Below are 16,058 nucleotides of genomic sequence, written 5' to 3'. Positions count from 1 at the left end.
GGGTTTACGACATCAACTCTCTGCCATCTATCATCCAGTTTTGAGATCCCTTCCCAGACGCCTTAACGCCCACTCACATCCTGGGCCATCTGACCTCAGGAATTCGCATGATAAGTTGGGGCCAGGTTTCACAATGAACACACCCGAAACTCTGGCTGATTGGAACCCACACCCAGTTTCACACCTTGTCTCAGGCGATTAGAGGATCATCAGGGGGTCCTTTTGTCCCTCTGTGGGGGGACACTCCCACTAGGTTTATATCTGGGACTCTCCACCATTTGACCTTAGAACTGAAGAAGCTTCTCGGATGAGAGGTGAAACGTCTTCAAGCAACTTAAAGAAGTCCAGATGCTTTTCTTTACAAATTTATGAGTTTTACAAATCTGTACAATCTGTTTGTTTGATTTACATTTTATACAGTGTTGCAACTTTTTTGGAACGGAGGTTGTAAAATGGCAGTTATCAGCGTTTTCCAATGACCTAAATGACCAATCAGTAAAGTGTGAGGGGACCTATTAGACTGCTTTTAGAGGACCAAATGAGACATAAAAGGGCTACATATGACATACTCACAGGAACTACTCACCAACATAATGTCCTTTGCCCTCGCGAAACGGAGGTCCAATAGGCCCCTTCATCATGGGCTGAATGTACTTCATGTGGGGTATGGGGGCGTACCCTCCGGCAAAAGCAGGCACCACAAGCATCAGTAGCACAGAGACAGGAGCCAGCAGCATGGTCAACAGCATCCCAGGCTTTAGGTGTCACACGCAAAGAACTGAAGGGAACAGAGAGAGGACACAGAAAAATAAAACCCACTTTCACTCTTTGGTCCATCTTACTGAACATTTTACAATGCCAGACATTCAGAAAATCACTTAAGTGATGCGAGAATTTAGCTCCGTGAGTGTACATTTATTGGTAATGGCTGTTAAATGAATTTACTTCAGGTTTCTGAAGCATGAGCAAACACATTATTTAGGCACAAAAATAACATACAGTTATTACAGTATAGTATTTGTTCAGCATAGTCTAAGGCTGTGTTTGGTTTAGATGGCACTTGGCAACTGCGTAACTTTCATTTCTTCATTTTCACAACCACAATCAGACTGCTGACCAGCAGCGACTGTAGGTGTGCTGGCTTCAAGCAGCGTGTTAAAGACTCCTGTTTCCACTGCAACTCTCCCGTGAACTCTTTTAATCAGCTGTCTTTGAACAGATGACTGTCAGGAGTTATTTTGTGATGGTGTGACATGCAAAATGTCATTTCAGGCTCACGCTGCTTGTTTTTAAATGCCAACCATGTCGCGCTTAAAAACTCAGAAAGAACAAGACAATGCACCGCACAGCCATGAAAAACTATGTGCCTTGAATTGCTTTCTTTAAACTGGCTCATCATCCATTTAGGGAACAGAATAATAATAGGGCTTAGTGGCAGCACTGGAGGCTGGTTTGATTTCTGACAGTTACTTTGATAACTTTGGGTCATTATTTTAAGCACAAGTAGAATTCAGAACCACTGTAGCCATGCTATAGCAGGTCTCAGTCACTATGAATCATATAAGGCTCCCGGTCAGTGTGTTATAGCAGCATCCTGTGTAGTTACATGAAAAAATAAATAATGGCATCCACAAATCTCTTCTTTTATTATGAATGCCTGTCTTGTCGTGTTCATTTTGTGAGTTTGAAGCTTGTTAGTCTCTGCATTCAACAGCAAGAAGAGCGATCACTCTGAAAGCACACGCCAACACTAACTGACATTTGCTAATCTGAAAATTGCACATTGCTGTTAATTGGCAGCATCATTAGGAGTAATTGGGGGTATTCACAGTGGTTTTTAAATCACAGATGCTCAGAAAAAAAAGGTGTGTTTATTGCCACCATATGTGCTGACTCCAGGTCTCCTTTACAGCTTTTCTCCTGCTGTGTGTTTTTTTTTTTTTTTTTGTGACTGTTTAATAATTGCATAGCTAGATTGTTCAATTCCTGTTTTAGAGCAATTTATCAAAGTGTTTGGGGAATTTTTGGGGTTCCTTTTACAAATTATGATTAGTCTGTGGTTTATGCTTGCTTATGCTGTAAGGAAGAATCAACGACCTCTCGATAAGTGTTCAAATCAAAATGTAATCTATGGGAAATCACGAAAGCGCAGAAAAAGATGTTAAGAGAAATAAACAGGAGAAAAAGAGAGCCGCGTTGGTAAGACGCCGTTTGCTCGCTGGCCGACTTTCTGGCTGGCTGGCAGGGGAGCTCGTCTGGTATGGGGGTCTGCGGTTTTTGGTGCAGATGCAATTTAACAGGCAGCTCTGGATGCCCACCATTCTGCAAGGCATCACAGAAACTGTGCACGAACAGGGACAAGTCACAGACAGGCACTTGGGAGACCTTTGCAATCTGTTTATCAAGTATTTAATTTGTAGAAAAGGTCTGCAGTGGATGTTAAAAATGCAATCCCGTCTGTCTGGCCACCGCTGGACTCATACGAGCTCTCTCTCACACAAGAACACCCACGTAACAGAACACACACTCTTGGTACGCATGAGAAAGCAGAAGACTTCTAGAAAGCAGTTATACAGGGTGGCTTAAAAATACTTGAAAACCTGTTAAGTTTCACCCACTTTCACATGAAATCATTCCATTCAAAACACATCATAACAAACCCCAAGTCTGAACGTGGAGTGGAGGGGGCTCATGATGAATGAAAGCCTCTTTCAACCATTAAACAACGAGCAGGATCCAAAGTTACAGCGCGAAAGCTTCGTCTGGCAGGACGGGTGACGCATTATACAAAACAGATCTGACCGAAAAAAGACAGAATACAGCAACAGAGCCAAAAACACACAAGGACAGAGCACAAAAGGAACATTAACGAAGAAATAAAAGAGAGTGTCGCAATGAACGGTGAAAGGGCACCACTCATTCATTTTGTTACAGAAGTGATCATCACTTCTGCTTTATATCTATCTTTTGCAGCTTTGCACCTCCCTGTGGCCGTTTTAAGCCATGCTCTGATGGTTTTCTATGGAAGGGCACTTCATCTCTCATCATCATATCATTTCTGAGAAAAGCCAAGAGTACCTGTGGGGCGTACTCGCATTCTCCACATAACTGTATGAACGAGAGGATTATTAGCTGTGTTAATATTATCAGATGATTATGATGATAGCATATGGAGTCATAATTACAAGATCATTTTGTTTGCATCTCTTTCACCGCAGCTTTGCAAATGGAGCATAGATTTCCCTTAGGTAATCACCTTTCTTGAACATGCATTGGACATCACTTAAAACGAGCCAAAAACCTTAATCCACGCAGGCTCTGAGCCGCCAAAGCAGACTCGGCATCTTCCAAACCCAAATTCAGAAGCATCTCAAGTGGCTTGCTCAGACAGACGAGGAGACACAATTCCCTTACTGCTGCATCTACCTTCTAATATAATCAGCGCTGAGGAGGTGAGCTCCAAGGTACTCTGCTTCCATTTCCCCTAAGCTGTGCATATGCAGGACCAGACCGCCAGACATTTCCTAAACCATGCGGCACAGACAGATTACAGTAGGTACACTGAGTGTGAGGGTTCTGTGTCATGGGGGGAAGAGGAGGTGATTGTTTTTGTGGTGAACATTTGAGCCGCTCCCTGAGTGGAGAACTCATCACCTTAACATCATGTAGGGCATTATGCCGGCTTTCATAAAAAAGAGAGAAAGAAAGAAAGAAAAAACACCAAATGGTTCAAGAACAACCAAGGCCTATAGCGGTTAAATAGTTTGGTTAAAACCACAAGCCTCACAGGGAGAACGGCACTTAAAACCTGACCAAATATTTTAGCTGATTCATCCCATTCTGAAAAACCGTAGCCACAGCCATTACCATAACCGTTCCTAACTCCAACCATGAACCCACAAGTCTTACCCAGGTCCTATTCCCAGGATCTCTTCCATTATCAGCCCAGTTTTTTTGTGAATTTAACAAGCAAAGGTTGGAAAGAGGAGACATTCTGATACTATCAAGGGCGCTTCTTTACACTTTTGGCTCTGTGTGATGTCAGTTAAGAGTGGATATCCTTAAAATAGTCATCTCAGGCACACAGCTAGAGCCCAAATCATGTTCAAGTCCTCTGCTTGTGAGGGGAAGTCAATGAGATGAAAGATTGGCTCCCTTAGAGTGAGAAAGGAGCTGAAAATGGGCACAACAGCCATTGCAACCCTGGAATAGAGAGAAAAGGGAGAAGATTTTTCAAATTCAGTTTATACATTTGTGGTTTATTAATCAATCTGCAGTCTAGACAAGTGAGTGTTAATGCCCTTAGCGGATTTGTAGTTGAAATACATGCACCTGGAGATGTCAAGAAAAACAAATGCACAAAGTCTATTGAAAGACAGAAGAGAAGGTCTGCACAGCAGTTACGAAACACAGTTTGTAGTGAGTCTAAGGGCTTGTGTATGAAGGGGCGAGAAAAGTGAGCATGTTTTTCTCCGAGAATCACCTTCTTTAGTATGAGGTAATCCCTCCAACAGCCTCGGTGGCACGTTAAGGTGTCAGCTCCGAGCGTAATATTTGAGCTGCGGTCACAATTTTTGCTGGCTTTGAATAACTCAATATTGTGCAAATAAGCAGCAGGGAAACAGCACGGCTGTTCACATAACATGGCTGCGTGTGCATAAAGGTGGCCACTAAGCTAATGCATATATAATGAGACATTAACATCTGTTATTTTAGTTACCAGCAGCTGGAAAAATGTATGAAAAGTTTTGTTTGGTTGTTTCTCAGGAGAAAAAAGAAAAGGAAAAAAAAGTCCCCTTTGACCCGCCACAATAAAAGCCCCAATGTCCTCTTATTTGTGTTTCCACTGAATCATAAGTTAAGTATAAAGCAGCCATAGGAAACACAGTAAATAATTCTTTCTAATGTCGAGACATGAGGTAGACTATTTATACTGATCCACATGATATGTACATGACCACACATTTACAAATACCCAGGCACACCAAATCAAACAGCTCTCAGAAAGGCGCTCACTCACAGACATCATCCAATGATATACACCTTACAGGATGAAATACTCTTTATATCCCTTTACATTTACAAGAGCCGTGAGATGTCCAAAGGGGAACGAGTTTATGTTGACGCCACTGTTAAAGTGGGAGAACATGTGAGAATAAAAGGAAATGAAGGCCGAGTAAATTGTGGGGAGCTGTGGGGAGAGTGAAGAGGTCACAAAGAGGGTTTTCTTTTCTTGATGACTTCACTCAGAGGAACACGTCTAATATCCTAGGGCACTTAATCTGAGTGCAGAAGCAGACACGCTAATCATAAAACTGCAAGTCGATGTATTGTACTCATGAACAGGTCTCTGTGTGAGGGACAAAGGGTTAAAGCAGTGAAAGTGAGGCTAATTAGTTTCAGAATTATAAAGCTCCAGGACCTCACACATGTCCAATTGCATGGGAGTTTTACAAGGGACCATTATATGCTCTTCAGTTCCTAGCAGGAACAGCTTCAGGCCCATGAAAAGTAATCCATTCCAGCATATTAGCCAGACTAACCCCCATGCTGCTTTAGCAATTCATGCTCTATCACCTCATCTTATATGTAGTATTTGGAATCAGGATGAAGCAGAGAGAGAGAGGGATTTTGAAAGTCTGCAAAACACCCAGAGTCACCCCAGACCTGCCAAGAAGCGGATTACAGTATGCGGAGGAATTGGTGGGGGGCAGACACCGACAGCTACACCTTTCCGTCTGCCCAATGCACCTCAACTCAATATGAGTACCTGATTAGGTTATCAAAAGGAAATAGTAAAAATAATAATCTTATAAAAAGCAATCTGCTTCCCTCTCTCCAGACCAGTAAATGCTCAATGAAATTGCACCTCAAAACTCTCCAAAACTGACATTACATTATAATCCTCTCATCATGTGAAAAAAAATTTGACGTTGATATAAAGTAAGAGATTTGCACATTTGGAATGCAACAACTGTAAAGGGTTTGGTGTTATAAGAGCACTGTGCAGGTGACCTCATTTCAAAAGTAAAACATTGAGGATGCTCAGTAATGTAGCTAATCTTTAAACTAAAATGATGATTCTGGCTCTCCCTGCCATGCAGCTCTGAATTGAATAAACTCGGCTTCCTCCGGCCGCTCGTCTGTGCTGCTCATTGCTAGTGTGAATATTGTTTGCTGCCAGAAGCAAGCACGGCGGAACTTTTCCTGCTGTTTATTTGAACGTAAAAGTAAAAAGCAGAGGGAGTCCACAATGAAAGAGCAGCAATTTTATCAATTAAGTGTTATTGTGATTTTTTTTTTTTTTACAATGTCTTTTAAATATAAACCAAACTTAAACAGCAGTTTCTCCCTTTTTAGTCGAGGACCATGGTGTGTGTTAGCTGAACACACAGACTAGCTGTGGCTTTGGAGAAATGAGTAATTTCAAAGTTAGTGCAAGAACTTCTCCAACAAAACAATTGTATCGGTTGAACGGTCTTACCACAAACACCCAAACTAATTGTTGCTATAAAAGTGATTCCACTTTAAAGGCTGAAAGAAGGCAATATGAGAAGGCTGGAGACTGATCATGTGTTATTTTCATGTATAACATTCAACTAAAAGGTTGATGTTTGAGTCTCATCTGAGACTGCAGTTTACCTTTACTTTTATTTGTCTTTATTTAAATTTTCACTTCCTGTTTATCACAGGAAGTACTTTGGTTAGTAGTAATTATGGTTTTAAGAGATGATTTTATTTTTATTTTTACACAACTTAGGTAACAAAAAACTTTTTTACAAGGTAAGAAACATTTAAATGGCCTCCCCCATACCTTCAATGAATTCTGTCAGCCCAGTATATAGCAGTAAAGGGGTGGTTTCCGGACCATTTCAATAGGTTCTGGGTTTTTCCAAGGGTAGCCCTGGCAAAGTGTATAAGGAGAGATCGTATTCACCAACTTCTGATGCACAGCCAGTCATTTTGTTCTGGAAACGGGCCTGAAATATGACAAAAACTCAGTTCAGAAAAGAAAAACAAGGGTTACCCCAAGTAGCCATCTAAGGGGGTAAGAGTTGTGCTACAAGGCTCAATTTTCCACCCCATCTAAGGCAGGTTTGTGGTTTTGCATCAGCGCCCACTTGCATTGCTCGTTCTATGCAAAGAAAGGGAAGTCCACCAATGCAGAGTTTACCAAGAGTCAAGAGTTGTGAATAATCATTTACAGCTGGTTAGGGAATACTCATTCTTCCCTAGCAACCGGTGGTTTCCATATAGTCACCAACAGACCTCTAGGACTGTGTCACTGAGGCTTTAATGACAGCATTTACAAACAAACTATTTTTTTTCTCCTGCAGGAGGAAAACTCATATTCCATCTGACCTGTTGAAAGTGAGAGTTCTGTCACAGGGTTGTATAAAGTAAAATGACTGATATACTTTTGCATGTACTGGCTTTAGTGAAGTGGATTATCTAGTCCTAGGTTGATTTTTTTCCCCTCCAACCTAACATGACCTAACTTGACAAAATAATAAATAAATAATCAAAACAAGGCAATTTCTTACAGTACAGCAGATAAAGATATGTTTAATCCATGTTTTAGGATCTCTTACACGATGTCAAGGTCAAGGTCAAGGTTCTTTATTTGTCACATGCATAGTTATACAAGTATAACACACAGTGAAATGTAGCCTGACATGCTCCTCGACATGTGCAAAAAAAATTGGGGGGGGGGGGGGTGTGTGTAGAGGAAAAACATTATATATATATATATATATATATATATATATATATATATATATATATATATATATATATATATATGTAGAATATACATTGGGTGAATGTGCAGTAGTAGCAGCAAGCAGGTGAATTCTGTACATTAATATGAATAGACATCTGACTATTTTACAGGATAGACAATATAAACATATTTAAAATTAAAGGAATTGAAATGTACATGTGTACATGTACATGTGTGGTTTTGGTTTTCTAGAAGCTGTAAAAATGCTGTAAAAAGCATCCTGCAAAATGGTTTATTCTTAGTCTCATTATAGGCCCATACAGTACATTTTAAAAGGTGAATAACTCGGATAGTATAATCACTCTGATGGGGAAGGGCTTAGTGAACACGTATTTGTTCAGACAGGATGGTGTAGTTCAGGATCAAGGGTTGGACACAGTAATCTGTATGTCTTTAATGTAATGGGCTGGGTTTGGTCTGTGTTATGTCTCCTGCTTCTGTGCCAGTGTCTCCAAGTAGCTGTTACCTTGTTCCCTTCACTGGGTGGGTGGCTTTGCTTCTGCCATAATGGCGCCTTTGAAATGTTCAGCAGACAGAGGTCAGGGAAGGCACAGAAAACTGACAAAGCCGGGACCAATAAAAGAACTCAAAATAAGCCACCTTTCAAATGATTTATAATTGCAGATGATTCATAATTTCCCTTTAATGAGTTTCTCAGTGAGGTTTTTGCTATACAGCTTTGTTATTGCTATGTGAGAAAATATTCACGGTGGCAGTTCATCCAGAGTCAAAGCTGGCTGTGGCAAGGGCTCAAAGCCCATGTGGAGAAGAAGCACATGGGTCTATTTAAGACTCGGGGCTCTGAAGGTGAGAAATGTTCTGGGGCCCTGAAATAAGGGGCCTAAACCCGTAACAATCACAAACCATCAATTGTTCCATTCTTTTTTGCCAAGACTGGAAAAAGTCCCAAGCTGCACGTAGCTGGGGCTAATTTCCAGGAAGGAAAAGCCCAGAAAAATCCTCTGGTAGTCTGTCTCTATCAAAGGATTCCACAGTTTGACACTCCATGAAAACGGAGAGCAACAACAGATCACACTGTCAAAGATTACACTTGTGGTTGTATCGAGGGACGAGGAAAAAGAATAATATGTCTTTCGACTGTAAACAAGATAGAAGCAACAGACGGGGAGAAGAAAACAAGAAGCTGTGAAGGAGATGTGAAGTCATTAAGAAACGAGGGGCGGATTGAAAAACAGGGAGCTGCAGAAGAGAAATAAAAAAGAAGAGGTTTGGCTCTTGAGCTCCCTGTTGAGCGACTTCAGATGCACACTGCTTCTTCTTGCATCTGAAACAGATTCACACGTACGCGCATGTGTCAAGCGCACACAAATACACAAATCAGTTGGCAGCGAAACAAAGAGGGAGACCTATTTTTCTGTCCAAAATGGAGGAAAATGGAGCAAGGGCGAGAGAGAAGCGGAGGCAGAAGGGAGATTATAATTTAATAAGGGGCAGGAAATCTTGGTCAAATCCCCCTGAAGGAGTTGAAATGCCTCTAAGCTGGAGGCTACTGCTCTACAGACTGACTGAGCTCCATCTGAATGGGCTTCTCTGCAGGCAGGCGGACAGACAGCCGAAAAGCAGACAATAGACAGGGAGAAATAAATTCTGCTGTTTGGCGTCACACAGAAATAGAAGAATGAATCTGCAGTTTGTAAATACACATGCCCGCATGAGCTTCATCATTTCTTATTTATTTAGGGCCTGAATATATGTAAAGTATATGTAAATGCATGTAAACAAGACTAAAGTAGTTGATTGTAACTACTGGAATTTTTCAGTGTTGGTTGGTACTCAAGTTTAACTTTTTCCTTTCTGCTAATCTAAGCCGATACTACATAGCGCCATAAACTAAATAAATAAATAAATGCAGCCCGGGACCCTAAATTAAATGAAACAAGAAAACGACTACATGCATTTGAGTAACTGCAGGCTCCCTGGATGTTCCTGGACTAAACTGAAGACTGAAGCCTAGATTACAATGACATAAACTCCTCTTGATAGTCAACAGAAAAACAGGAAATAACCTTTAAAGTAAACTGTTGCATTTTCCTAAAGGTCTAACACACTGTGTGGAGGTGTTAGGTGATGGGAATATGTGATATCTCGGTAAACTCTAAAAGTAATTCTTGTTCACTGTAGCATTGCTGCTGTTAGCATGATAGTGGTGTTAACACTTTTATTTAGAGGTGAGAATCTTGAAGTAACTTATTATAAGTGAAACTATCACGATACAACACAAAGTACATTGTAAATTCTTGTCTATAATATGACAGAATATACGTGTAACCCAAACTGCATTATTGAGTCATTGTGGGTTTAGATCCCTGACTGACAGTTTCTCTTGTGACTTTTTATCTTTCTTTACCTGTTTTCACACTCAGGCTGTTTATACACCACTTTGCATTATTAAACTCTTCCTCCTGTCTCTCCTGTGAACTTAGTTCTGCCGGAAGTTTCTTCCTGCTAAAAGGGAGTTTTTGCTTCCTGGTGTCGCAAAGGTTTCGTGATTTGGCGATATCAATTTAAATGAATTGAATTGAATTGAATTTTGAGGGTGTCTGGAAGTTTGCCCAACAAATCTACATGTGACAACAATCTGACCTGTTGCTACAAGTCATTTAATCCCTGTATAACCATTGCAGGAGCCTGGTAAGCATAGCCAGCAATAAGTCGGACTCATTCCCAGTGGGTGTGGACACGCTGGAGAGATTGCATCTCATCTGAAACACCTTGGTTTTCCCCTCATCCTTCCCCTAAGTTGGAGGAGGTAGCTAGGGAGAGGGAGGTCTGGAGATCCTTGCCTAGACTGCTGCCCCCACGAACAAGCGGCAGATAAGCAGAAGAAAATGAATCGATGGATGAATTTGGATGTTCTCCCCACCCCTGAGTGAGTTTTCTCTTGGTACTCCAGTTTCCTCCCACAGTCCAGAGATCTAAACACATCTAAACACATTAGGTTAACTGGTAAATTGGTTGTAGGTGTGAATGTGAGTATGAATGGCTCTCTGGCTGTCTGTGTTAGAGACTTGTCCAGCATGTACTTTGCCAGCTGGAATAGGCTCCAGCTCAACTACGGCACTAAATAGATAAGTAGAAATGGATGGATAGATGCGAAAGATGAAAGTTTTGCTGCCTGGAACCAAATTGGTTCTTTTTTTCCTCCATTTTTTTCTCTAAACATTTAAGGGCAGAGAGGAATCTGTTAAATCCCCCTCTGTGCAGGATCACTTGTTCGTTCAGCCACCCACATGTTTTAAATCGATATTCATTAGACGGTTTGAATCCCAGTTGAGGACCATTAACAATTCACTGGCCCTCGTTTGATTGATCACTCACTTTAAACACCGCTGACTCCAGCTGGTTCTTTCAGGCTTCAGACATAACCAGCTAAAAAGAGCCCACAAAGCACACCAGACACACACATGCATATGAACCAGACCACCAGCATACAGCCCCCTCTGACTGTGGTCCTTGCTGAAGCCCACCCCACCCATCAGGATCAATGCAAGTCTTTATTAGCTGCTGGCTATAACTGTTGGCTATGTAAGAAGATCCTGCCAGTTCTGGCCTCACACCTCCCCGAATCTACTGGTGGATTGTATAAACAAAGCTTTGTGTGCGCAAGCATCTGTGTTTGTGTGGGTGGAGTATGTATGTCGTTGTAAAGATGACATTAAAGTTCAATTGAAAGAAATTTAAAAGGGTGGGATGCAAGAAGGACTTTAGAATCCTGCCATAATTCCCATTTCACTCTAGAATTTAGACTTTCCAGCCAGTGTCTAACTCGAGTGATCAGTGTCAGCGGAGCAAGCATGTGATAAGTGGGATTTTTAGTGTGGCTACATCTGTGCAGTCATAATCAGTCTGCTTCTTGAGTATGAAAGACATAAAATGAGTTATTTGGCGGCTGAAACTCACACACTGGGCCGTGTAAAAGTTGTAAGAAAACCAAGTGATATGTCCCGTTTGAGTAATTGTACAGTGGGCCCACACCAGCTCCTATGAAGGCTATAAGAGCCACAGGAGAAGCGCGGGTCAGACTAGACGGCTTTAGGAGCTCTGGGAAGTGTCAGACGATGACAAGTAGAGTGCAGAGCTGGGTTTGTGCCCAGTCCTATTTCACACCACTGCGTATTACTAGATGTCTGATTTAGTTTGTGATTTCACACTGAGATAAAGCCTCAAGGTGCCTACAAACTGTACATTGTGTACTCGACACATACATAAAGCTGTGTTTAGCTTGAACAATGGGGGTCCACATTAAACCGAGTCTGTGTTGGTCGTCCCACAAAAAGCGTCAAATACGTTCTGGCATTCTGGTGAATTTACAGTGAAAGCCACGTTTAACGCACGGGAAAACACATACTATGCAATACATACTTTACTATAGATCAGCTTTTATTATCATCTATTCCAGGGGTTTCAAACATAAGGCCTGGGGGTCAGAATTGGCCCAGCAAAGAGTCCGATCAGTCCCACTGGATGCCTTTGGGGGGAAAAAAGGAAGGCAATACATTTTGGACTTTAAATTGTGTTTTAATATGTTTTGCAACTTTTCCCCCATGGCCGTTCATGTGACACCAAAGTAATCAAGTAATATATAAACAATTAAAGGACAGAAAAAATCCTGGTTTTTTACAATCTCCTACAGAAATTTCTGTTTTATTTAGATTTTTTATGATGGGTATAAAGTAAAAAAAAAAAAAAAAAATTTCTGTCAGTTAACTGAAACTTTCTCTTTTTCTTTTTCTATACTTTTACACATTTATTTCTTAGACTTTAAGTCATACTAACACATTTTTTTTTCATTTACCATACTGGCATTTCTTTATCATGTATAAAAGAAATAAGAAGGAGAATGGGAAAAGAAAGGGGAGTTCCACTGATCCAGCCCACCTAAGACCAAAGTGGGCTATATGTATCCCACAATGTAAAGTAAATGTTACATCCTTGATCTTTTCTCTCCTGTTTTATGTAATTTATTTGGGAAAATAGCCTTTAATATCTGTGTGCCACCTTTTAAAAGTCAGTAATACATTTATTTAAATAGAGAAATAATACAGCATTTTGAGATGTGTGGCTCGGATTCAATCATACTTGAACACTAAAGACGTTTCCCTGAGAACATGTGCACTGCTCTCCAGTTCAGTCAATCCAAAATATCCCGACATGTAAACCTGGCAATGTTGTGGCAACAAACTTCCAAAAGAAAAGAAAAAGCCAACGCCTTTATTTACCTCAAATCATTTTGGATTATATATAGCTGACATATAGTAGATTTCACACTGAAGATAGCTCAGACGAGCAGCTTGCTAATTTCCTCGTGATCAAGTGCAGCTCTGCAGATGCGTTTGTTAAATATCAAGGACCTGAGAACAGACGGAGATACGCCAGTTTGGCAGCGGAACCGCATCTTGCTTCAATAAGGCCAAGACAAAAAACAAAAAAGATACAAGGCAGCATTTCAGCTCACCCTGGCAAACATTTGGGGGAAAATGAACTTCCTCTGAAAATGGCAGCTTGCTCGCTTGCCTTTACTGCACCAGATTACTCCGATTGCATTCAACAAAAGTTGCAGTTAAACTCTCCTGGCGTGCTCTCTAACATCTGTCATGTCTTGTGCATTTTCCTGTCTGTTGAGCTGAACTGAGGTGAACAAGGGACAGAATAAAACGTGGAGATGCTGGACGATGGAGTGTGAGACCGAGGGGATGAGGTGAAATAAATCAACTCAAGCTTGAAGGAGGACAGGGGAAAACATGTCTCAAGTATACAGGGGTTAACTCAATATTTCCTACCTAAAAAGAGAAAAAGATGGTGGGCTCTCTCTTTATCACTCAGCCTCACTCTGGTACTCTGCTTCTCCTTGCTCTGTCAACAACCCTCCACTCTCTTGGCAAATAACTCAATGAGGGTGACTCCCTGTTTAGTTCTCTTTCCTGCAATTGATTACATCGGGGCTTCTTTTTATATTAAAACCAAGCCTTCCTCATTCTTTCTCTCTTATCTCATAGTCTTAATCATCAGGAGGTGATCAGACACATGGAGAGAGGAATGTTCCAGATGAGACAAGATATAATGAGCAGATCAAAGACGGCGTTGTCAGTCAGGGCCAGTTCAGGGGAATGGATAAAAAAATCTGCAAACTTTTATATATCTCTGTTAAAGCATTTTTATCATGTTTGCATGCTATGTGAGGCCTGTATGTGCAAACTTTGATTTAATTTAGGAATCTGTTACTGCTGCAAGCACAAAAAATGTATGGTTACATGGACTATAAAGTGCCTGGTCTGAGCCCAAGAATCAAGCTCGAGCACTGCCCATCAGGAAGAAAGGGGGGGAAAGCATTTGACAACAAACATTCAGATAATTGCGTGGTGTTGAATGAGCTCCATTTCCTTGTTCACCTGCCTCATAGAATTCCTGCAGCGCTGCCAAGACTCAATAAAACAGCACATTCAACCACCGTGAGGCTAGACGCAATAATAACCGTCTCGTTTTGCATTGTGTAGCAAATGGTTGGAAATTAGGAGGAAATAAAGCAACACTCGGCACGTTTTCTCTGGTTTTGAATAGTAGGATCTGTGCTTGCTGCTTTTAATCAGATTGTATCAGTGCATCGAGCAATAATGGAGCTCCGTTTTGGAAGGTTATGATAAGGCAGGCGAAGGCTACATCAGTCCACATGCATTAATGGTTCATTAAGGGCTGATTCTAAAGATCAGATATGTGTTTATCTCAGACCTGGCAGCAAGAAGAAGGGGACATTCTTTCGAGTCTGGAGTTAGTTTAGATTGATGGGCCCTCAGTTAGATAATCACCAGACCAAAAGAGGGCTGAAGCAGCTTCTTTGTCTGCACTTGGCAGCTGGAGGGGACGGGAGGATTGGTGGGAGGAATATGAGAATTAGAGAGGAATAAAACTTACACCACAGACATGAGAATGAGACACATCCTTGGATACTAGAGTAGCAGCGGGGGAGGACAGCCCGATGCAGCGAGGCGGCGGAGGCCAGGCTCCTAAAACAGACCCTGTCCAGACCGAATAAATCAAAACAGACAGAGATTGGGGCTGTGGGCTTTACAGGCAGCGCAAGGTGCACGTCTTGAGAAAATACCTTTGAAGTATTTGGATGATGCACATGTTGTTCTGTCAGCAGATCATTGCAGAAAATAGCTCTAAAAATGCTACCTGCATAATGTCATGCCAGCGCCGAACAGCAGTCACATAAAGTTATCGACTAAACTGAAAAATCAGAGACTTCCTTTGGGGAAGAAAGGTTCAAATAATGCATGAATAGGCAGGAATTTTGCTAAGCAGATGCTGATGTTCGAATCTGACTCTGGTACTGCATGTCTTCCGCTACAATTTTTCCTAGACTTCCTGTTCAGACTTCATCATTTTGCTACTATAAAGGCTAAAAAAAAAGGAATTTTCTAAACTATAAGCTATACAAAAGAGGCAATGGTGTGACAGCATTGTGTTTACAACTTTGATTGCTGACCTCAAGTGGATGAAAATAGTTAAAGAAGTTCCAGAAAGGTTCATTACCACACATTCATTCCAACACAAAGAGTCTTCTGTTCAGTATGACACATTCTACGCAATGTGGAACATTAATAAAGCAAGGAGAGTGAAAGGTATACCTTCATGAAGTCATGTTCAGTGCTTCCAGTGGACCAAACCTCTCGATGCAATGTTTTTACTCCAAACAAACCTAAATGACCGACCTGCCAAAATAAGGAACCGGCAGGACAAGAAGAGGATTTGAGGGAAGAAGTGGATGTTGAAAACCCTCTTAAACCCTGTTTGTTTACAAGTTGTCGGTTTGCAAACACACTCAAAGTGAAGTAGGGTCCAAGTGGCCAAGCGTTGTCCTGTGAGTCAGATTAGGGTGAACCTGCCCTGCCTGGGCAGATGCCTCCAATCTCATGTGCGCAAGTGTGTGAGTGAGATCATAGATGAGAAAATGTGTCATTTCCTCTGGGATACACCCGTGTTAATGATCTGTCAAATTTTACACACAGCAGAAGTTATGTTCTGTTAAACACCTGACACTTAAACAGCCACAGAAAGAGAGCGAGTCAGTTCTTCCGTGATTTATTTGGAGCTTTTCTCAAGACGGTCTTGTTATTCTTTCTCATGTGGAAATAAAAGATAGTAGTGCAGGTCTGCAGGGCTGACAGGTTTAACAGTGTGCCTTTTTAACTGTCAGAACACAAGATATCATCTACATGCTGATTAGAGGACTTTAACTGCTTTCTGCCACGCC

General features: G+C 41.3%; 1 protein-coding gene across 2 annotated transcripts in view; it reads right to left on the bottom strand.

Annotated features, from left to right (window-relative positions):
- The window catches only part of col8a2 (collagen, type VIII, alpha 2), a 56,338-nt gene that overhangs the window by 9,852 nt on the left and 30,428 nt on the right, over window positions 1–16,058 (bottom strand). For both annotated transcript variants that reach the window (XM_004547823.3, XM_004547824.2), the window contains one exon: window positions 587–778. In XM_004547823.3, the coding sequence (XP_004547880.2) occupies window positions 587–749 (163 nt within the window). In that variant the 5' untranslated portion in view covers window positions 750–778. The remainder of the gene's footprint in view (window positions 1–586; window positions 779–16,058) is intronic.

The sequence above is a fragment of the Maylandia zebra genome, linkage group LG22 (assembly GCF_041146795.1).
Source record: "Maylandia zebra isolate NMK-2024a linkage group LG22, Mzebra_GT3a, whole genome shotgun sequence".
NCBI classification, from domain to species: Eukaryota; Metazoa; Chordata; class Actinopteri; order Cichliformes; family Cichlidae; genus Maylandia; species Maylandia zebra.
This window is presented reverse-complemented; position numbering and strand designations above follow the sequence as displayed.